At 36.6% G+C, this 25,042-nt stretch overlaps 1 protein-coding gene across 1 annotated transcript in view; it reads left to right on the top strand.

Moving 5' to 3' along the window:
• Positions 1–25,042, top strand: part of LOC126188699 (dynein axonemal heavy chain 7-like) — a 337,765-nt gene that overhangs the window by 164,246 nt on the left and 148,477 nt on the right. The window contains exons 10-12 of the mRNA XM_049930307.1: positions 5,698–5,926; positions 13,756–13,913; positions 24,599–24,826. Coding sequence (XP_049786264.1) covers positions 5,698–5,926; positions 13,756–13,913; positions 24,599–24,826 — 615 coding nt within the window. The remainder of the gene's footprint in view (positions 1–5,697; positions 5,927–13,755; positions 13,914–24,598; positions 24,827–25,042) is intronic.

The raw sequence follows: 25,042 nt of genomic DNA on the forward strand, positions 1-25,042 counted from the left end.
TATGAAACAGTGAACTGTTTTACTGAACATACCACACAAGAGACTGTACATCCTCTGATCATGTATCCTACACGTATTCTGCTGTTACCGACTATCACAGTCACAACTGTTCCATCTGTAATGGTCGACTGCACTCCCACACCTCCCACATTGCAATATCCACACACACACACACACACACACACACACACACACACACACACACAGCAGCCTCAGCATTACATCACTCAGTGGGTTAACTCCACCCGTACACACTCATGGTCACATCTGGCAACGTTGGTTGTCCCTGCCACACCAGTCAACTGTGTTGCTGCATCTAGTGTATTGTGTTCTGCATGTGGTCAACACCTTGCCAGTTCCGCATCGCTCATCATGCAGCTTTAATGCGTTCCAACTTAGCTTTCTCTCAAACAATAGGTGCTGATGGGCTGGTTTCCAGACTTTCTCCCCTGTCAAAATAAACCCTCAAATCTGCTTCACCCTAGCTAACAATATCTCTTCAGCCTTCATGGTATTGTGGATGGTGACTGGTCCTCCATCTGCCATCTTCATGAACAGACAGACTCAATCAGTGATTTTTTTCTGTGACTGCTCACACACCACAAGTACTCTGTTTCAAAAACCACAATCATTGAGTGTTTATCACATTCTGCATCCGAGGTGTTATATAACATCATTCATGGAGTGAACTTGGGATCATGGACCCTGACCCACTTCTGGTAACACATAACATGCATTGGTCAATGTAGAATTCATGCTGGACATTGCTCTATGGACTTTATGGTTTGTCAAACTTCTGCACAAGCTACAAACTCAATTACTATCTCATGCCTCAGATACATTGGAGGATTACCTGTGCCTCACTGACCCAGCTTATGGCATTTTCAGCACTGGCATCCACTCTCCAACAGGGTTGATACCAGTGACTGTCCACGTCCATGGCCCACCTCTATTTCAGATGGCAGGCAAAGGCCATGCAATAATGAGTGCTCAACTTCAAAATGACATGAAGCCATCTGGCAGCGGCCTCTGTACACTACATGCACTGAGCACACAACGCCACTGCCTTTGGATGAAGTTTATTCTGACTGCATAGCAACATCCACTCAAATTCCAACAGATGGCATGCAAGCAGTGTGTAATACATCATACCCTGTGTACCATTGTGCTGGTTTTACACCATGTTTGGCAATGCAACATAAAACTGCTGACCTCCATGCACATTCCCAAACTCTTCCTGTGGACAGGTTTATGTGCACTGGCCCATGCCCATTCCTCATTGCGCTCCACCAAGCAAGAGTCAGAGTATGCAAGGTTTGTGCCACTCAATCATCTACATGTAGCAGACTGCACCTCGGACTGTAAATATCTGATTGATACTGATGTAGAGGCCAGCATCATTCCTATCGCATTGGCCCCAGTTCACACATCCCTGACCAACCTGACTTTCCGTGCCATAAATGACTCAACATTCAGGTTGCTACAGACATTCAAATGCATCTCAAGCTTGGTCTCATTTTGCATGGACCTTCCACGTTGCAGATATTGACAAAGCCATGTTAGACATTGATTTCCTTAAACATTTTGGATTTCTCATAGCATTTAGGATGTAGCATTACTACACCATGGTTTTGGCTTCCTGATCCCAGACCCATTCAGCCCTTCTTGCTCCTCTTCCCCCCTTAAAGTACACCCTCCTCAGCTGTCTCTGAACGCTTCTCTCTAATGGCTAAACTTAGCACTGTATTGGTCGAGCTTACACTCAAGTGCTCTGTTTCTCACACTTTTTGAGCCCTCAATGACACTCTTCACCAATAGTTCAATTCAGTGTCCCCAAAACTGGCATGTGCTCATTTGACATTACATCAGATGTCCAATGCAGATTCAGTATACACAGATGATGCTTCATCAGCCACTCTCCACGTCTGCAGTGCCACCTTTTGCTCAAGTGTCTCAGGTCAGTGTCATTTTGCCTCCCAATTTTTCTGTATAGTGCAATCTGCCTTTTTGAACAGACAGTGTCGTTAATCAAGTGGACCCATATGACACCCTGGTAGCTAGTACTACTAATGGTACTAGTCACAAGATCAATATTACATTTGACACAAGGCTTGACACCTCAACGCAAAGATCTTCCCCATACTAAGGCTATAGGCAGTGAGCTGTTATATGCAGACATCATTCACCAATTAGATAGTAATTTGTCATTCCCCATTCACTTTGTTCAAAAGAAAGATGGATTGTTGCATGTCTGTCGGGATTACAGAGTCCTCAACACCCACACTATGATTGACAATAATCCATTCCCTCTATTCAGGACTACCCTCAACTGCTTATTGGTGCACAAGTGTTTATCATGCTTGATAACTGGAGGGCCTATCAACAAATACCTATGTGCAAAGGTGACATTCCTACCACTGTCATAATCACCCTTTTGGAATGCTTGAATACCATTTCATTTTGTGGGGCCTCAAAAACACTACTCCGACATGTCAATAGTTTATTGATTCAATACTGTTTAACTTCCATTTGCATATGTATACCTGGATGACATTCTAATATTTTCATCCATTGTTGAGGAACCCTAACAGCACCTCACTAAAGTCATGGACACACTTTGTTACAATGATGTCGAAATCACATGTGGTAAATCCCAGTGCAGCATCAACAGTGTGACTTTCCTTGGCCATACCATATCAGCTGTAGGTATCTGATAAACACCCAGCCTCACTGAATTTATTCATAACCTCCCTCTACCCTTGGACTATGAAGAGCTGCATAGATTCCTAGTCATTATTAACTTCTACTGTTGACATTTGCCCATGCTGCCTCCATATGAAATCCTCTCACTGATACTCTGATTGGAAAAAAACACCTTTAGTGTGAGAAAAAAGCCATGGATAGATAAAATGCTTCAAGCCTTTGACAACTTTAAGTCTGCACTCACTTGAGCCGTACACTATCTGATCCGATACCCAATGCCCGCATCTCAAAAACCACAAAATGACAGATACATCCATGGGTGTGGTGCTGCAACAATAGGTCAGTGACACCACTGAACCTCTGAGATTCTCTTTCAAGAAACTCTCACACACCTAGTGTAAATGATCAATATTCAACCATGAATTCCTTTTTTGTAGGAAGTGGTCAAATACTTCTGTGAGGATATCAAGGCGTGTGAGTTCACCATCTGTACCAATCACAATCCACTTGCTGACACCATTTGCAGTTCTGGCAAGGACAAACAACCCTACCCCCCCACCCCCCCACCCCACCCCCACCCCCTCTTGTGCCACCTGCACCACACAGACCTAATCTGCCAGTATTCAAGGAATTCTATATATGTGGCTCTGACAGTGTGGTTGCTGATTATCTGTCCAGGGTGAACATTATGACATCCCCTACCGCCATGGATGAATTGGCAAGCCTACAAACCAATGGCACCAAGCTGGCAGACATGCTCAAAGCCATGAATTGCTCATTGACTCTCAAGCCTCACCTCCTACCTGTTTCTCCCACTTCTATTGTGTATGACATCTTGACTGGTATCTTTAGTCCAGTAGCACCCCCACCTCTTTGACAGGCAGTGTTTGCTTCACTACACAACCTAGTCCACTGTGGCATCAAAGCCACTACCAAATTGGTCACTGAACAATTCATCTGTCTGGGGGTCAATAGTGACTGCCGCAAATGGAAGCATGCTTGTGTCCCTTGCAAGCAGAGTAAAGTCAGCATCCATATACTGCGCCCATTAGGAACATTTGCCAATCCAAAAGGATGCCTGCATCAAATACCCATCAACATCATTGGCCCACTGCCTCTCTCTGATGGCTTACGGTATACTTTCACTAGACGACTGAGTTACGAGGTGGGTAAAAGCTAACCAACTAACTGATATCATAGCTAACACAATCACTCATGCTTTTGTCAATGGAGGACCAACTGAAGTAAGAATTCTAGTTGCTCCTCCATTACTACTGACCAGGGCCACCAATTTGAGTCCTCATTGTTTACCAAACTTTGTGAACTCTATAGTGTTGACAAAATTCTACATCACTGCCTATCACCTACAGAGCATGGCCTCACAGAGCATTGGTGACATGTTACCGACAAATCCAATGCTGTACTAAAATGAGCATACTCAGTTGAAAATGGTCATAATGCCCTGAAATTGGTCATGCTTCTTAAAAATATTTATGTTTAATTACAGTCAAGTTCAACAATCTTTAAAAGTATAATTGATCATTATGATTCCTAATATTTGTAAATCTAAAACTCACTTGTAAGGCATTTGCAAAAGTCATCTTACTGATGACTCCATGAACAAAAAGTAAAACAAAATTTGCTTATTGCTTATTTTCTGGTTGGACTTTACAGGACAAAACATATTTGGTACTGACTGTAATCTTTAAACATACATTTTTTCTGTTAGCAGGTCATAAATTTCTCTGATCGGAATATTACTCCAAAATAGTAGATAGATTTACACATCTTATTGAGGGAAAATAACTGAATATGTTCACTAGAAACAAAACCAGCCTCCCTTTGACACCCTGTTTTGCATTCAGTGGCTGAATTACAGACCTATTTCACTAATGTCAATTTAAAGTAGGGTTTTGGAACATATTCTGTGTTTGAACATAATGAATTATCTCAAAGAAAATGATTTATTGACTAATAGTCAGCATGGATTTAGGAAAAATTGTTCTTGTGAAGCACAACTAGCTCTCTATTCTCATGATGTAACGAGTGCTATTGACACGGGTTGTCAAATTGATTCCATATTTTTAGATTTCCAGAAGGCTTTTTTGACACAGTTCCTCACAAGGGTCTTCTAATCAGACTGTGTGCCTATAGAGTATCATTTCAATTGTGCAACTGTTTTCATGAGTTCTTGATCCATACATCATAGTTCATAGTAATTGACAAAAAGTCATTGAGTAAAATGGAAGTAATATCTGGCATTCCCCAAGGAAGTGTTATAGGCCCTCTGCTGTTCCTGATCTACATAAAAGACATAGGAGACTACATAAAAGACATAGGAGACAATCTGAACAGCCCACTTAGATTGTTTACAGAGGATGCTGTGATTTACTGTCATGTAAAGTCATCAAACAATTAAAACCAAGTGCAAAATGATTTAGACAAGAAATCTGCACAGTGCAAAAAGTGACAATTGACCTGAAATAATGTAAAGTGTAAAGTTATCCACTTGAGTACTAAAAGAAATCTGTTAAATTTCAGTTACTTGACAAAGCAAACAAATCTAAAGGTCATAAAAATACAACTAAATACTTGGGGATCACAGTTACAAATAACTTCACTTGGAAAATATTCTGTTGGCTCCTACCTGCATAATGAGAATGGTCATCATGCTAAAATAAGAGAAATCAGAGCTTGCATAGAAAGATTTAAGTGCTTGTTTTTCCTGTGCACTGTTTGAGAGCGAAACCACAGAGAAATAGTTCAAAGGTGGTTCAATGAACCATCTGCTATGCACATAATTGTGAATTGTAGAGTAATCATGTAGATGTAGATGTAAGATTCCTCCACAGGCAACTTCATAACCCGATTTATTTCATGATATGTGAATTGTTTCAGTGTTGGTATGGTTATCTCATCTCATTATTTGACTACTTAAAATTGGTTTTGAATATTATGAAATGTTCAAATATAAATTTGCTTTTAACTCCATAGGTCCAAAAGCTGTTAGATAATCTCATGGACTTGCGTTCACAACTAGCTGACACCACAAAAAAATTGGAACAAACGAAGCTAAACATTATTTATACACAAAAGCAACATGCTGCTCAAACTAAGAAAGTTGAAAAGCAACGAGATATTACTGAGAAACAGAGAGAAGTTACCAAAGGGCTGCAAGATAATTGTGATGAAATAATGAGTGAAGCAACACCATTTCTTGAAGGTATATTATCATCATGAATTTGATAATACAGTCGCTAAATAAATAAATAAATCAGATTTCAAATTTTAAAGGATTTATCTCACTTTCATTGCTATTTAATTTTTATTTTGGGTAAATGTTCCAAATGTCCTTTAGCACATGTAGATGCACTCATGTGCAAAGAGTCAAAATATGTTTCTACATGTTTACATCTTTTTCATTTACATTATGTTACTTACATACAAATGTCTTGTATTACATTGATTCACATAGAAATCTTTTATGATTACACACAAAGGTTAAAAGCTATTTAGTGATAAATGTATTTACAGATTTAATAATTGTAAAACTCAAATATTTCTAAAAGATGTAGCTTGTTTTATCAAGTAAGAAAGAGTAGAATTTTTTGTTGTAAAATATAAACTAAATGTGTGATATAATGTAAGGAATGTTCGAATGAAAGGTACTAAATGTCATAACAACTTAACCAGCTGAAATTTCCATATGCCACTTTGGGATAATATATTGAGACATCTAGTGACACAACTGCAGCATAATCACTTCCCACAAAAAACTTTCCCTCAGCAGGCAAGGTAAACCTCACCAATTTTTTTGTCATCTGGGATCTGATACTCAACAAATTCCTTGAGCATAGGAAACTCATTAACAGTGAGATGTACTGTGAGACACACTGTAGCCTAGAGGCCATCAAGAGCAAATGGCCTGGGCTGCTCATGGAGGGAGTTAGTCTGTTGCACCAAACATGCATCCACATTACTTTAAGGTCACACTTGGCTGCACTGTAACTGAGCTTAGCAGTGTTTTCCGATTCCAGTTGGTTGAAAATATATACATATAGGCCATACAAATCACATTTCGTAGGATAGCAATGAATTATGTGTAAATCATTTATTCCTGATACTTAATTTTAAAAGAAGACAAAGCTACACTAAAGCCTCTGACCAATTACCCAGTCTACAGTAATCTACTACAAACACTATAAAAGTTGTTCTCTCTTTGATCATTTACTTTGGTACATTTAGCCCATAGATGGTTGAATAGTATAGAGGACTGGAATAGTGGTGATTTCAGAGCCAGAGTCTACCAGGAAATGTTGGCTGCATGCTGGTCTTGTAAACAGAGTCAGCAACTGCTGATGGCAGACAATGGGACCAAACTCATTTGTTTCACACTGGTTGTTCTGCAATGTGCTTTAGCAGCATTGTGACGTCTGATGCCTAGTGAAGGTTACGGGTGATGTTTGCGTATATGGAAAGAGAACGCACATATGTGCGGCTGTGCCAAGGTGTCCATGGAACCAACAGCTGTGTGCAGTCTGTTGGCCACTGTCCATACTCTGAGAGGTAGGCAGTGCATGGGGGTTTGTTGTCAGCTGGTTGTGATGTGTCTGGCTGCTAGAGGGCAGTGCCCCTGTTGGTCACTGCCTGCTAAAATTGGATTCATCAACTGAATGTTCAGAATGGTAGCAGACATTGCTGTAGGAGGACTAAGGCATTGCTTTGTGCTCATATACTAGTACTGAGCTCATGTTCTCTGGATATAAAACACTCATGTTCTTTTGTCAAAGAAAACTCAATCAGGTCTGTGGAAGGTTGCATTGAATGTTGCTACGGGGCACTATCCTGTGCAAAAATACTGTTGGGAAGTTGTTTCTAGTGACTGACACTCACTTTTTTGTACTTGAGTGGTTTCATAGAGTTTTGTGTACTATTCAATCGTGGGAAATGTGGTCAAAATTGGCAAAATGCCCTAATAGCTTCTGATGCAGTTCAGTATCCATTGTCTCATTGATAAACCATGTGGTGTGTTTTATGGGACAAACAAACTTGTCAAGGGTCACATGTAGCAGTGAGTACAGATGATACTGAAGTACAGAAGCCATAAATTGTTTATCAGCTGTTCTACACAGATTATAAACATAGCATGAGATACAAAAGTAACAGTGGACTAGACGGCAAAGGCTATTCTTTCCAAAGAGGCACACTTGACCGTGTGTGTTAATACTGGTGGTCAGATTAGATCAGATTAGATCCTGTTTTTGTTCCATTGACCCAAAAATGAGATGATTCTTGTGGATGTGGAACATGTCAGAAAATATAACATAAAAAACATAAAACACTACCCTGATCATTTGTCAGGAGATTGTCAAAATAGGTGAATATGCCACAGTAAGCTGGAACTGCTAATATTTACAGGATTAATACAGTGTCAGAACAAAACATAGTTATGCACTTTTAGTAAATTTATCATACACAAAATACCTAATCTTGACTGTTGTGACCAAGAACTGTCAAAACTTAAATCTAACAGATACTTTTACTTAAGCTGTCTAACAGTCCCTGTTAAGATATTCATCTATAGAGTAGCAGGAGTTGCCTATCCATCTTGAACTCTGTTTAAACCGCGCTTTATCAGAAACCAACTTCTTAATGGTTGCCGGAAATTTATTGAAAATGTGTGTTCTTGAATATTGGACCATTTTTTGTACCAAGGTAAATTATTTTAAGTCTTTATGAAGATAGTTCTTTTTCCTAGTGTTGATACTATGTATTGAGCTATTCGTTGGAAACCGAGACACATTACTTGCAAAAATTTCATTAAGGAATAAATATACTGAGAAACAATGTTTAGACTACAAACTTCCTTGAAAAGGTTTCAACAAAATGTTCTTGAATGTATACCCCAAATGATTCTTATTACACCCTTTTGCACGCTAAAAACTTTTGCTTCATTAGATGAGTTATCCCAGAATATGATCCTGTATGTCATAATAGAACAAAAGTAAGCAAAATATGCAAGTTTTTTAATATTTGTATCTCCTACATATGACATCATTCTCACTGCAAATACAGACTTGTTTAGGTGCTTCAGCAATTCTGTGGTTTGCCCTTCCCAACTGAATTTATCATCGAGTTGTAATCCCAGAAATTTAACTCTGTCAATCTCTTCGATCTGCATGTCTTCATATGTTATACACATGCTGGAAGGAAATCTCTTACAGGTTCTTAACTGCATATAGTGGGTCTTTTCAAAGTTTAATGACAGTTAATTAGCTTTAAACAATTTATTAATGTCACTGAAAATTTGATTAGCAGCCATTTCTAAATCTGTACTTGACTTGCTTATTGTTGCAGTGTTTGCATCATCTGCAAACAAAACAAACTTAGCTTCTGGTGATGTAACAGATGAGAGGTCACTAATGTACACAAGAAAGAGCAATGGACCCAACATGGAACCTTAAGGAACACCACATGTGATTAGCACCATATGTGATTAACTCCCAGTCAGATGAAGACTGACTCCTTTTTTTTTTCTGGTTAGTTATGTAACACTCAAGCCATTTTGCAGCACTGCCACTGACATCATAATTTCACTGAGCTACTTTTCATTACTGTAGAGCTTAGAAGCGTTGTGATGTCTACTTTGTTTACTTAGTACACAAGAGTAAAAATACAAAGTACATTGCAATAGACAGACAAATATAATAAATAGTCATCTGCTATGATATATCAACAAAAAATATTCATACATTTTGATTTTCATTGCCTTCCAAATTTCATTATGCAGCTGCACACAAAATATACCATTTTCATACAATTCCATAAACTGTCCAGGATGGCACAAACCTGGTCATCCATGGCTGTGTGTGGATGAATTATTGTGCCAGAAAACACCCAGAAAGGATGAACATTTTGAATTATTATTTTCTTTTAACTTGGGTGCACAGATACTACAAATCTTTTAAATGATATCATCTTTCTTTCAGCTGTAAGTGTTTTCTTTTATGATTGCAATTTTTGTGTAAGCCATTTTCAAACACCTACACAAAATTATACAATGTAATGACAATAATGTAAACTGGAATTAAAAGTATGAGCAACCAATTCTGTGTTTGTTGACTTCATATACGAGGGTAGGAACTTAAATAGTGGCAACTATTTATTCACAACCGATACAAAAGAGTTACATGTTTGCACCTGTTACTGTCCTTCAAAGTCGTCACCAGCATTGTGTAGAACCCGTTGCCCGGGATGTGGAAGGCATAGTATACCATTAGCAAAGCTTGTTCTGTTGATGGTGCAAATGGAGCCATCTAATGCGTGTCGAATCTGGAACAGTTCTGAAGGAAATGCCCCAAAGTGGGTCCTTCATCTTTGGAATCAAATCAAAGTGACAAGGACTTAAGTCTGGGGAGTATGGTGGATGGTACAGTACTTCCCAGTCCAATCGACTGAACAGAGCAGCCACAGCTTGCACTGTATGCGGCCGTGCATTGTCATGCAAAATGATGGGAGGGTTGTGCAGAAAGTGTCCCTGCTTCTTTCGCAAAGCTGGTGGAAGGTGATGCTCCAAAAATGAATGGTAATACTGTGCACTGACGGCCTGCCATGGAGGAATGTAATGTGTTAGGATAATGCCATCACAGTCGTACATGAGAATCACCATAACTTTAGACCACTACTTTCACACCATCAACATAACAGGCTCTGATAATGGTATACTACACCTTCCACATCACTGGCAATGGGTTCTACACAATGTTGGTGACTACTTTGAAGGACAGTAACAGGTGCAAACATGTAACTCTTTTGTACTGGTTGTGAATAAATAGTTGCCACTATTTAAGTTCCAACCCTTGTACTTTCAAGATTTTGAATTATAAGATTATGTTAGGCAGAGATAACGATATAACATGCACACCAGAGAATGACAAATCAGTGATATTAGTCAATATTCCATTTCATGTACTGCAGTGGATTGGATATATTATGATAGGCTGACACTACAAGTATGCATCTACAGAACATTAGTGTAAGTGTCTAAAACAATCAACAAAATTTTTGTTTTTGAGGTCTGTTCATTCATTATGTATTGTGGTTGTTCATTGAAGAAGATATAAATTTCAATTTCTTCTGGAATCTCCATTAATCTGCCTTTCCATACTCTATGTAAATGTAAATTTTAGATGCAGCTGGTATTATGATTGCAGTTTCATAGATTTGCACTAAATGAAGATTTGCAGTTCTCATTTATTTTTGTTTTCTGTCTGAAATGGATGGAGAAATCAGTTTGCCCCACATCAAAATTGTCACATTCATCACATTTTTTAATTTATTTTGTTATTTTATTTATTTTTTATTTTTAGACTCCTGATTGTGTAAATGGTTTTGTTTTGTGGGAGATGTGTCTGACTAATACCCCTACTTTATTGTTTACGCAGAACCCGATTTGTACATTAGTTTTACATAAATTATCAGCTGTTCTGTCTGATATGGCACCGTGTTAAGGTAAAGCAATGTATTTCTTTTTTTCAGACTGTATTTCTTTTTTTCTGGTTCTGTTTTTGTTGTTAGTGTTATTTCTTTACCTGTATTGTTACTTTTGTTGTGTCATTTTGTAGCATACATTTTGTCTGCTATAGTAGTATCACGTAATGTAACTGGGCAGATAAAATATCTACTCACCAAGCGGCACCTGTTATACCTATTATTTCTTGCTACATGTTTCAGTATACATAACTGCTTGGTAATTTTGTTTTCTTCTAATGGCTGTTTAATGATTCTATTGGTCATGCCATGAAAAAAGGCTTTCTTATGCATTTCTGAGTGGTAAAAAATGCTGTGGCTTATGACATCAGTCCAGGTTCTATTCCAAAACATTCCAAATTTGTGGCTGTCGTTATCATTTCTTATCACCAAATTTAAAAAATTAATGTTCCATAGTGAAAACAATTTTTGGATGTACATTTTTAAATTGTGAAAGTATGCTTTCGATTTCAGCAATTGTGTTATTTAAGAGAACCAGAGTATCATCTACATACCTCTTCTAATATTAAATCTTACTAGTCATATAAAAATTTTTTTCGAAGAAATGTTTTTCTATGTGATTTACAAAAAATGAGATCAAGTGCAGCAACTCAACAATTTCATTAGTGTCAGCTATTTCAGTTTTTTGTGTTTGAGGTCATCCTTTTTTAAAATGTCAATGGTTTCAATTATCAGCATGTTAGGGAATAGATTGACTAGATCACAGGAGACAAATTTTGTTTCTGTAGGTAAAGGTACAGCTTTAGTCTGGGTAGCTACATCAGTGGCATTTTTAACTGTGTAGTCAGTTTCAAAACTGTAATATTTTTTAAATATTTTATTAGACTGTTAAGTTTCTTATTAATTCTGTGTTCAGGACTATTAACTATCTCGATGGAGACAAATCTGAGACTGACAGAATGAAACATCACAGAAAATACTCCAGAAAAATGTTACATAGGCCAAAGTAGGCCACTCAGTTAACCCAGACCCAAGGCTACGTAGTGTACGTAGATGCTTTAGCTACTAATGACTAATGACCACTAATGACTCAGCTTGGCATGTGGCAAGCATGTCAGAAGTAGCCAGATGATCAATGAATTAACCTGATGACTATACTATTTACAAACTGACTGTCTCTTACCACAGACTCATTTATTAGTACTCTCTGAGCTGTACTACAGACTGACTCATACAACTGATGGATAGATATTGGCCTGGACATTGGTTAAGTGGCAGCTTAAATAATTCATGGTGATAAATGCTCCAGTTGACTTAATTATACATTATTATTATAAAATACATTCATGGTGATAAATGCTCCAGTTGACTTAATTATACATTATTATTATAAAATACATCAGTGTCAGATGATAGCAATAATTTTCTATTTAATTACAAATTTGACATCAGATTTACATTCTACTTCATTACTTCAAAACATCTAGTTTTACAAATTTTTACTACAAACCATACCAAGACCTTGCAATTTCTATAAAAAACAGGGCAAACAGTATTTCCTGATATCATTCATCATTAATATAATATCAATAATTCTTTTTAATGAATTATGACTAATGAACATCAAAAGACATATTAACCCCAATCATCTATTTTCACAACACACATTAGTGAAGCTGACAGAATTTTCATTTATGAAATTTGAATTATGCAACCTTCATTAAATTATTACTTTTACTCTTAAAATAGGTTCATAAAGTTATAATATACCTGTTTAGGGTAATCTCATCAATAACACAAATTTACAAATTAAGAGTATGGTCCCAATATAGTTTCTTTTGGGTTAGTGTTATATTTAATTCCATTCACACACTGTACCCTTAAGAGTTGTTAGATAGTCTTAACAAAACAGCAAACATAAATTTGAGAAGAGTTTATGTAATGTGGACATAGGTAAGGAATGATAGATCCATAAATTTCTACTCAAAGTGTCATAAAAAGAAGGATGGAGGGGGACAGATCATGAAAAGAAAACACAAGGTTGGGAACAGCATCCTACTCCACCTCAGAGACCTCTTCTCTGTGAGGAGCTATTGTGCAAATAACAGAATATCACACATGCTTATTGCTGTCACAATGTGGAGCAACATAAAGATATATTGCTCTGATAGAATGACACTCTATAGAGCTAGTATATCCTGTTTAAATAACTCTTATACAAATAATCTTTACAGCTTTTCAGATAATTCACTTTGTTCTAAAAAAGTGACAATAACTTTTATAATGTATCTAGCAAAATACTAACCATTAAATAACCAGAACAGCCAATATAGTGGAGATGAAACTTAATTTGGAAAACAGGTAAGCAATATGTTCTATGATTTCAAACACGCAAATGAACAGAAATTTAATTTTCTAGCTGTCATAGTGATGGCAGGGTATATATTTTTGGCTACCATATTTTATATGGAAGATATTGCCTGCTGAAGATAATTTTGTGCAACTGCTTCCTTACTTCTCTGTATGTCTGTGCAGTTGTTACTAATCCTATATTGTTTCCAGATGCAAATGAAAAATTGAATGCACTAAAACCATCTGACATGACAAATCTGAAGGGAATGAAGCAACCCCCAGATGGAGTAAGAGTGGTCATGACTGCAGTTTGTCTATTGAAAGATGTGAAACCTGACAGAATTACTGATCCAGCCTCTGGAAAGAAAGTATGTCACTGCAAAAATCTATTAAGATGATGACTTTTCTTGCTATTTCTACTTACACTATTATTGTGCACATATTACTCATTGAAATCATAATGATCTGATTTTTATATATTTAGTAATTAGTTTATCAACAAAAATAAGCAGCTTTTGAAAACATAATGTAATTGGATTGATTAAAAAACCTACTCACCAAGTGGCAGCTGGAGAACACACATATGAAGATATTAAAATTTGTAAGTTTCTGGAGCCAGTGGATTCTTGTTCTGGCAGAAGGTGTGAAGGGAAAGGAAGAGGGGAGAAGGAAATTGACTGGCAAAGTGTAGGAAATGAGGAGAGATGGAAAAGTTGCCCAGAACCTCATGTCACATGAGACTTACCAGACAGGACAAGAAGGAACGACTGATTGTTGGAGACTGCACCATGTGAGATGGAAGATAGGGTAACATGCAAGACAGAGATTACTGACAAAATATCATACATGATTTAATAGGAGCAGAAATCCAAGTGCAATGCATGTGATAGAGGTGGCAGGAGGGGAACTGACAGGTCAAAAATTGAAAGGTATAGAAAACCAGAAGTGAGTGAAGATAGTTATAGTTAGTGTGAATAAATGCTGATACTGAAGAAATTAATGTAAATTAAGGCAAGATGGGTGGAAAGAACCAAGGACATGCTGTAATTTAGTTCCACCTGCATAATTCTGGAAACTGGTGTTTGTGGGAAGAATCCTGATGGCACATGTTGTGAAATAGGCACCGAGATCACAACTGTCATGTTGTAGAGAATGTTCTGAACAGGATATTGCATGCTGCCACTATGCACCCTCCACCTATGGCCATTCATCGTAATAGATAACTTTTTTTGTGTTCATGTGTTTACATAACAGCTATATGTTGCATGTATTGTTGCACAGGTGGATCTTCTTTCGACAGTAAATGTTTTGCCTCTTATAGGACTGGTACAGGTGCTGGTAGGAGGGTGCACAGGGTATATCTTATAGCAGGGACAGTCACAGCGGTATGAGCCATAGGGTAGGGAAATGGGTGTAAAGATGCACAGGGTCTGAAAACAATAATGCAGAGATTGGAGTGGCAACAAGACTGCTATAGGTGGTGGTAGAAGGGAGCACAGGGTAAATCTTACAGCAGGGACAGTCACAGGGATAGGAGCGATAGGGTAGGGAAATAGGTGTAGAAGGTGCACAGGGTCTGACAACAATAATGCAGAGAATGAGATAGCAATGAAAAGCTATTCTAGGTGTGTTGGGCATAGTGTAGAATAGGGTGGACCTCACTTCAGGGAATGATTTTAGTAAGTCTTAGCCTTGTAACATAGCTTTTATTTGCTTGTTTTTCTTTCAACTAAATTGCTATTTATTCAGCTCTTTGATGTGTTGTAAAATCATAGAAGTTACTTTGCTGTTATAACAATTGTTGCACATAGGGTTACTGTCATTGTCATGCAGGACTGGTAGTACAATATGCCACAGTTTTACTGGGTCTCACTATGATTTCCATTTGTTATATTGACTATTTACAGACTGTGTAAAATGATTGCTACTGTTAATTTCAAAATGCAATTATCTTGCTCTGAGGCTGGGGGATTGAGCATACCCTAAATTCTTATAATAAAAATCTCACAATAGTGAAGAAAGAAGGGTGATATAAGATTCAGGGTTGTTGTAAATGATTAGAATCTAAATAAGAGTTATTGAGATAGAACATGTCTAACCAGTAGATATGAAGGATCTGCTAAATTCTCTGTGGGCCATTACCTCAGCTCCATTGGCGTCATGCCTGGATACTGTCAACCATAAGTTCACTGAAAATTATGCCTGGACATTTCTGTCTTGTTTGAAGACAAATATTAAAATTTCTTTGTACTGCCTCTAGGTACAAATATATCTGTAACTGTGTTTATAGAAGTGTTGATCAGAGCACTAAGGAAACAAGTGTTATAAAGTGTTTCACAATATAGGGATATTGCATTAAAGTTCCTTAAAATTTGGAAGCATACTGCCAATTGTTACTCAATGTTTATTCAAACTGCAGAAAAAGGGACACAAATTGATGAAACCTCTATTTGGAGGCAATGAGATTAAATTCCTTGCTCCTTATATTAAATTCATCGAAATCTGTCCAAATACTACTTTTCTGGGGGTGAGTAATAAATTATACTGATTCCAGGGGAAAAAGCAGCTGAACTCCTTTATAAGATAGGTGCTTTGAGTATTGTTGCTGTTATGCATGTGCAGCACCATGCTGTTCTCCATGCATCATCATAGACATGTTTCAGCAAGCCAATGTACCATTTCCAGAGAGGTATAATAATAATAATAATAATAATAATAATAATAATAATAATAATAATAGTAATAATACACCCCGTGGAGGCCCGGGAAAAGAATAGGCCTCCGGTATGTTCTGCCAGTCGTAAAAGGCGACGAAAAGAACAAACCACTAATAGGGCTAACCCCCCTTTTAGTGTGATTACCTGGTTCAGGACAGAACTAAAGAAGCCTCGGACAAGTGCCGTCATGGTCGGGGACGACGCTTGAACCCTATGCCCGCCCACAATGGTAACGACACTGCTAGCCAACTGGAAAAGGATTTAAATCCGAATAGAGGTGTTTTGCAGGATATGCTTCCTGCAACCACCCTAGAAGGAAAACAAAGACAGAGGATGAGATGGTCAGATGAAGTTAATCGACACCTCATGTTCTGTTATTACCAAGCAACAAACCTAGGAACCAACACAACTGGATACAGATCACAAGTATACACAACATTTATTACCAGATACCCGGAATTAAAATTTTTAACAGAACAACGACTAGCTGATCAGATCCGTGTAATAATCAAAAATAACAGGATACCCCAGTCAGAATTAGAAAACATCAAACAACAAGTACAACAAATACTGGAACAAAATAATGTGCAATCAGAACAGGAAGAAAACACAGTAATGGACTCAAACATCCCAGAGCAAACAAACAAAGACCAACACGCATCAATTAAACAGTCAGAGGAAAACGAAATCTTAAGACAGCCACCAGAACAAGCACAAATAGAACAGGAAGAGACACATGTGTTAGATATAGAAGAGAAATTTCAGCTGACATATATAGAATACAAAGACACAAATACAGACATTAGACCATTCTTGCATAGACCGCCAAATAACCCACAAGTCGAAACAACAATAAAAACTATCAACACAATCATACACAACAAAATAAATGAAAATACAACTATGGAAGAGTTACAACTACTGGTTTATATAGGAGCACTCACTACACTAAATATACACACTAGGCAGAGATCAGAACAAACCAACACACAGAAGAAACGCACAAAACCAGCATGGCAACACAGGTTACAGATCAGAATAGAAAAACTGAGAAAAGACATCGGACAGCTAACACAATTTATAAGAAATGAAATATCAGACAAAAAACGAAAAAGGTTAGGTAAAATCTCACAACAAGAAGCAATAGAGCAATTAGATGAAAAAAAGCAGAAATTGCAAGCATTGGCCAAACGACTTAGAAGATACAAAAAAAAGTGAAAATAGAAGGAAACAAAACCAAACATTCAACACAAACCAAAAGAGATTTTACCAAACAATGGATAACACACGCATTAAAATAGACAATCCACCAAACATAACAGACATGGAACACTTCTGGAGCAGCATATGGTCAAACCCGGTACAACATAACAGGCATGCACGGTGGATACAAGCAGAAACAGACACATACAAGATGATACCACAAATGCCTGAAGTGATAATTTTGCAACATGAAGTCACCCGAGCAATTAATTCTACACACAATTGGAAAGCCCCTGGAAATGATAAAATAGCAAATTACTGGCTAAAGAAGTTCACCTCAACACATTCACATCTAACTAAATTATTTAACAGTTACATTGCAGACCTATACACATTCCCTGATACACTTGCACATGGAATAACCTATCTGAAACCTAAAGATCAAGCAGACACAGCAAACCCAGCTAAATATCGCCCCATAACATGCCTACCAACAATATACAAAATATTAACTTCAGTCATCACACAGAAATTAATGACACATACAACACAGAACAAAATTATAAATGAAGAACAAAAAGGCTGCTGCAAAGGAGCACGAGGATGTAAAGAGCAACTGATAATAGATACAGAGGTGACATATCAAGCTAAAACTAAACAAAGGTCCCTACACTACGCATACATTGATTACCAAATAGCCTTTGATAGTGTACCCCACTCATGCTTACTGCAGATTTTGGAAATATACAAAGTAGATCCTAAATTGATACAGTTTCTAAACACAGTAATGAAAAACTGGAAAACCACACTTAATATCCAAACAAATTCAGATAACATCACATCACAGCCAATACAGATTAAGCGTGGAATATACCAAGGAGACTCATTAAGTCCTTTCTGGTTCTGTCTTGCTCTGAACCCACTATCCAACATGCTAAATAATACAAATTATGGATACAATATTACTGGAACATACCCACACAAAATCACACATTTGCTATACATGGATGATCTAAAACTACTGGCAGCAACAAATCAACAACTCAACCAATTACTAAAGATAACAGAAGTATTCAGCAATGATATAAATATGGCTTTTGGAACAGACAAATGTAAGAAAAATAGCATAGTCAAGGGCAAACACACTAAACAAGAAGATTACATATTGGATAACCACAGCGACTGCATAGAAGCGATGGAAAAAACAGATGCCTATAAATACCTAGGATACAGACAAAAAATAGGAATAGATAATACAAATATTAAAGAAGAACTAAAAGAAAAATATAGACAACGACTAACAAAAATACTGAAAACAGAATTAACAGCAAGAAACAAGACAAAAGCTATAAATACTTATGCTATACCAGTATTGACCTACTCATTTGGAGTAGTGAAATGGAGTGACACAGACCTAGAAGCACTCAATACACTTACACGATCACAATGCCACAAATATAGAATACATCACATACATTCAGCAACAGAAAGATTCACATTAAGCAGAAAGGAAGGTGGAAGGGGATTTATAGATATAAAAAACCTACATTATGGACAGGTAGACAATTTAAGAAAATTCTTTCTAGAACGAGCAGAAACTAGCAAAATACACAAAGCAATCACTCATATAAATACATCAGCTACACCATTGCAATTTCATAACCACTTCTACAACCCTTTAGATCACATAACATCAACAGATACAAAGAAAGTAAATTGGAAAAAGAAAGCACTACACGGCAAGCACCCGTATCATCTAAAACAGCCACACATAGATCAAGACGCATCCAACACATGGCTAAGAAACGGCAATATATACAGTGAGATGGAAGGATTCATGATCGCAATACAGGATCAAACAATAAACACCAGATATTACAGCAAGCATATTATTAAAGATCCCAATACCACAACAGATAAATGCAGACTTTGTAAACAACAAATAGAAACAGTAGATCACATCACAAGCGGATGTACAATACTAGCAAATACAGAATACCCCAGAAGACATGACAATGTAGCAAAAATAATACATCAACAACTTGCCATAAAACATAAACTAATAAAACAACACGTTCCCACATACAAGTACACACCACAAAATGTACTGGAGAATGATGAATACAAATTATACTGGAACAGAACCATTATAACAGATAAAACAACACCACATAACAAACCTGACATCATACTCACCAATAAAAAGAAGAAATTAACACAACTAATTGAAATATCCATACCCAACACAACAAATATACAGAAGAAAACAGGAGAAAAAATTGAAAAATACATCCAACTGGCTGAGGAAGTCAAGGACATGTGGCATCAGGATAAAGTCGACATTATCCCAATTATACTATCAACTACAGGAGTCATACCTCACAATATTCACCAGTACATTAATGCAATACAGCTACATCCAAACATATATATACAACTACAAAAATCTGTAATTATTGATACATGTTCAATTACCCGAAAGTTCCTAAATGCAATATAACATATACCATACAGTTACAAGGAAGTCACGCTTGACCGAGGTCCGCGTCACGTTCCATTTTTAACCAGACTTAAGTCTGAGAAAAAAAAGTCAGTAATAATACTAATAATACTAATAATAATAACCGTACAGTTAAAAGGAAGTCACGCTTGATCAAGGTCTGCGTCACTTTCCATTTTTAACCAGACATAAGGAGAAAGGAAAGAAATAATAATGATAATAATAACAACAACAACAACAACAACAACACTTAACTTGTGGCATAGTTTGTGAGGTGAGGTGTACAACTCCAACTCCATTTTGCTTTATTTTTCTCCTCAGGTTTATAGAAATCTCAATTCTGATATCTTGATTGTACAGAATATTTTAACTGGATAAATAAAAAAATAAAAAACTACTCACCAAGTGCTGGCAGGAGAACACACGTATAAACATACTGAAATCTGCAAGCTTTAAGAGCCACTGGCTCTTCTGGCAGAAGGGTTGAACGATAAGAGAGAGGGGTGAAGGAAAAGAACTGGTGAGGAAATGGGAACAGAATCCGAAAATTCTTCTGGAACATCAGGTCAGGGGAGACTTACCAGGTGGGATGAGAAGGAAAGACTAATTGTTTAGGAGTTAATGCTTCTGCCAGGAGAAGGAGCCACTGGCTCACAAAGCTTGCAAATTTCAATATCTTTATATGTGTTTTCTGCTGCCGCCACTTGCTGAGTAGATTTTTTTGTCCATACAATTACATCATATTTTCAAACACTAATTATATTCATTGATTGTATAGAATAATATGCTATACATTGACTAAACTGTATGTATGTATGCTTTATACAATTTGCCATAATTCAAGTTAAAACATTAAGAGAAAATTGTTAACATTGCTTCCAACCTTTTGCACTAAGTGATTACTAAAAATATAAGCAATTGATTGCATATTTAGAAATGAATATGTGCAAGTAAACTATTAAAAACTGAATGAAAGATAATGTATTCTGCTTTTTTTTTCTTTTTTACAGTTTTGCAATATTGCAAGTATTTGTTGCTAAAGATGCACAACAGCCATGTTTTGTAAATAAGAAAAGAAAAACCCATGTGTGTAATATTCACAGCTATCATTGTGTTACAAAAAATAAAACATGAAAGTTTACTTCTCAACTCAGAGAAAAAATACAATTATTCTGTGTACAGAAGAATAGATATTTTTGCAACAAGGAAAACTGCTTGCTCTTTAAAACTGCTCTGCACATTGTTAGCAAAGTTTTTTAGTGCATTCAAGACACACTGGACTTTTACACAGAAAACAAATATCAGATGTCTTCCTCTTCTTATTAAGTTCACACAAGGAGCAGGTTACCCTCTTTTCAAGCATTTCTTCTACTGTGTAAGCAACCACCTCTTTTGACACTGCCAGGACTCTTTGAATACATGTCCAGAGTTCACAATTTATTTTCATCTCATTCAGTCTTCTTTCTAGTTAAGATATGATGAGAGCTTTGACCAAGTTCTTCATGTAATCAAATCTGTTCATCTATTGGTTATGTTTGAACGAGAAGTATGCTACATAGGAATTGACAGCATTGAAGTTCAGGATCTGGTAAAAATTGCCATTGGACATTGCCTGGTATACTGAGCACTATCATATTTGGTGCATTTCTCATGCAGAGAATTTACTCCCCTCTTGGTGAGGTTATCAAATTCTGTCATCACTGCCTTGTTCTTTTTTGCCATATACAAACCAAGAGTCGTATCTTTTGTAAATCCAGATAGACAGGAACCAAATTCTCTGATTTTACTGGGGAGGAATTCACTGGGTATCTCTCTCTTGTTTTCCCCATTGTCACAACATAAGTCATCCCTTTGGCCATCATTATGTTCCTTGTATAGGTTTCAGTAAGCATATTAAAGATTGTGTTGGTTCTGAGAACTTTTGTTCTTCTTCTGAAAGCATACCTCCATCTGAATTTTTGCCTGCATACATTCAGGAAATATACATTTTTAACATAGAGCATCAGTTTTATGCCATATTTTATGTCTTTCTAAGGCATGTATAATTTGAACTTGCAGCAACCATGGAAGCCTATGAACTTCTCATCAACACAAGATGAGGAACAAACGATGTATGCAGCTTCGCAGTTATATACTAACTTCAAAAACAATTCTGAAATTGCAGCTGTAGGATCTGTTTTCTTTCTCTCTCTTCTGGTAGTAGCACTTTCAAAGTGTATCATTGAAAGAAGTATATTGAACTGATGTTGCTCATAACACACAAAAATATCTCTACCAGAATGCTCATGATTGAATGCTGCAGAATACAACAAAAACCCAGCAAAGTGCAGAGCTCTGTTATGTCTATGTCATGTATATCAGTATGGAAATTTATATTTTTGTCTTTGAATTTCCATTTTCATGTCAGTCCAGGCTACTATTTCTTGTAGCATTTCTCCTGTGTGAAGGGGGGTGGGGGGTGAAAAGTTCCATACTACCTCAGATTCAGTTGAATGTTCATGCTTGATCTTTTATACCAGGTGACTGAAAAACAGTATTGTGTTTTTGTGTCCTGCTTCCTTTAACAAAAGGCACTCAAGACCATGTGAACCTGTTTTTTCTTTTCCTTTTTTTCTTATTTTTCACATACCTCCAGGCAGACGTTTTCCTCACTTGCATGATCTAGCCACAATTGCATTACAGACTCAAAGTCTGGATCATTTGGATGAATACAGCTATGCATGGGCTTACCTCCACTTGACATAATGTAGCTTGTGAGGTGCTTCACACAAATTGCATATGCTAATAATAATACAGCATTCTCTCAGTAACAGCTGGGAATGAACTCAGACATCAGCAATGCTCAAGGACATTAGTGCATTAGATAGACGGACGTGGTGGACAGCAAATGTAAAACAAGGCGCCAAAATAAAACTTTAGAGTTATTAATTGGTAAGGGAGACTGTATCTCACAAATAAAGTGCTAATAATAAAAGTAATGTTTTTTGTAATACTGATGCATTTGGATGTACACAGGAGCATACTTGTTTCTCTGGTTTCAAACCACAGAACATTTGCATGTACTACTGTTCATAATTACACATGCAATAAAACAAAAGGAGAATATGAAACGAGGAGATCCAATTTATGTAACATCATACAGTGTTTGCCATCAAATCATTTGACAAAAGAGAAGTGTAGCTTTTGGCTGCTTATTACATGACAATTAGTAGTACATTTAAATTACACAAGCAGTACATTTACAATTACCCAAGCAGCTGATTACTCTGACATGCTCCTAAGCTTAATTGGATGAGTGCACCAGACAGTGAAATGATACAGAAACCTCACATTTTTTTGTCTCAGATTATGTATTTTTTGTCGTCATTATTCTCTCCATAGGACATTAACAGAATGTAGTAGACTTAAATCTGTCTGTAGATGGGGACCACCAATCAGAAGAAGGCATTGTAATGATAAGGATTCTTAACTGTATTCTGGGAAAAATTTTCAAATATTGATGTAGACAGGTAATGCATTCCTCTATTTGCTGCCACATAAATGGAAGCCATTATTGTAGCCTCATGTTAATGGTCTATGGTGCTCTAAACATCATCATACTGTTTGTGTTTAGTACTTGACTTGCTGCAAAAAAGATCATTTTCTGACCCAAAAGACATGATGTGTCTGTACAATTCCGCATAGCTGAGTGAACAATATATCTGTCCTCTCAGATGCTAGTTGTGTGGGCTACCAAAATCCTGTGCATGACACTGAATATGGCCCTTTTGAACCTATCAGTTTCATACCCATTTAATAGTCTTGGGATCCTGATAAATGCAAGCAGTTATATCACAGAACAATAAACCACAGCTTCAACAGCTGATGATACTGCTGCTGTTGAATTTTGACATATGCTGGTAGATATTTATTCTTTTGCAGGCAGTATAACATTGTCTTCTCACAAGTATCCAACATTCAGTTTCAATTTCTGAATGGGAAACTACTGTATAATCTTTCCTTATATGCAGAATGTAAATGTTGTTGCTCCAAACTACATCATGCAGTTGTGCTAAAATGTTAATGGTTTGCATATCCAAACATGTAGTACACTTCATACCAATTTGTTCTTTGGTTCATGCTGCCTTCACAGTCTTGCTATTTTAATGGCCAGCAGTGTAGTAAATTAATGAAAACAGGTAAGAATTCTATGTGGCCACTTCACTAATGCATGTATCAAATGAGCAAATATGTTGCCTAATACTATTTTAAATCTTCAAAACAAAAGAAAACTACAATCAGTATACCCATATACTCTCTTCAGTATTATGATTCCTTGCATAGCAAAAATTCATATAATTAAAAAAGTTCTATTGAATTTTAAGTGAAATACCTCATGTATTATCTTACTGTGTCTTTTTATAAAAATAACAAATTGTTCCTGAATGGAATAAATTAATCTAGAGAAACTTTTTTATGTAAATTAACTGTAAGAATGCTGTGACAGTTACAGAAAAATTAATTTTGAATACTGGTATAGAAAAAGTTAAGAACTTTGTTGAAAGGTACAGTTAGTCTCATGTTTCCTTTTTTTTAAATATCCGAACATATCATCATGCAACTTTCACTTTCACTGAATCTTTTTATTTTGCAGTCAAATGACTACTGGGGACCAGCTAAAAAGCTTCTTGCAGATTTCCGCTTTCTGTTCAACCTTAAAACATTTGACAAAGACAACATACCTCCTGCCGTTATGAAGAAAGTTCGAGCTGAAATAAAAAAACCAGAGTTTAATGCTCAAGCTATAGCAAAAGCATCAAAGGCTGCTGAAGCAATATGTCTGTGGGTGGCTGCAATGGATGTATATGAGCGTGTTTCCAAGGTAATAATTACAATTTTAATATATTGTAAGAGCTGTTATTGAGCAGTTTATGTTAGGAAAAATATGCATGTAATTTGCTCCATTGTATTATTTCAGTTTATTATTATAGTGCCATATTTTCAGCAACATCAACCACCTGAAAAATAAACAACTTTCATAATTTTGTAAAAGGTTACTTAGGGTTCTGCTATTTGCTGATGTTCATTGCAGATTATT

The sequence above is a fragment of the Schistocerca cancellata genome, chromosome 5, assembly GCF_023864275.1.
Source record: "Schistocerca cancellata isolate TAMUIC-IGC-003103 chromosome 5, iqSchCanc2.1, whole genome shotgun sequence".
Taxonomy (NCBI): domain Eukaryota; kingdom Metazoa; phylum Arthropoda; class Insecta; order Orthoptera; family Acrididae; genus Schistocerca; species Schistocerca cancellata.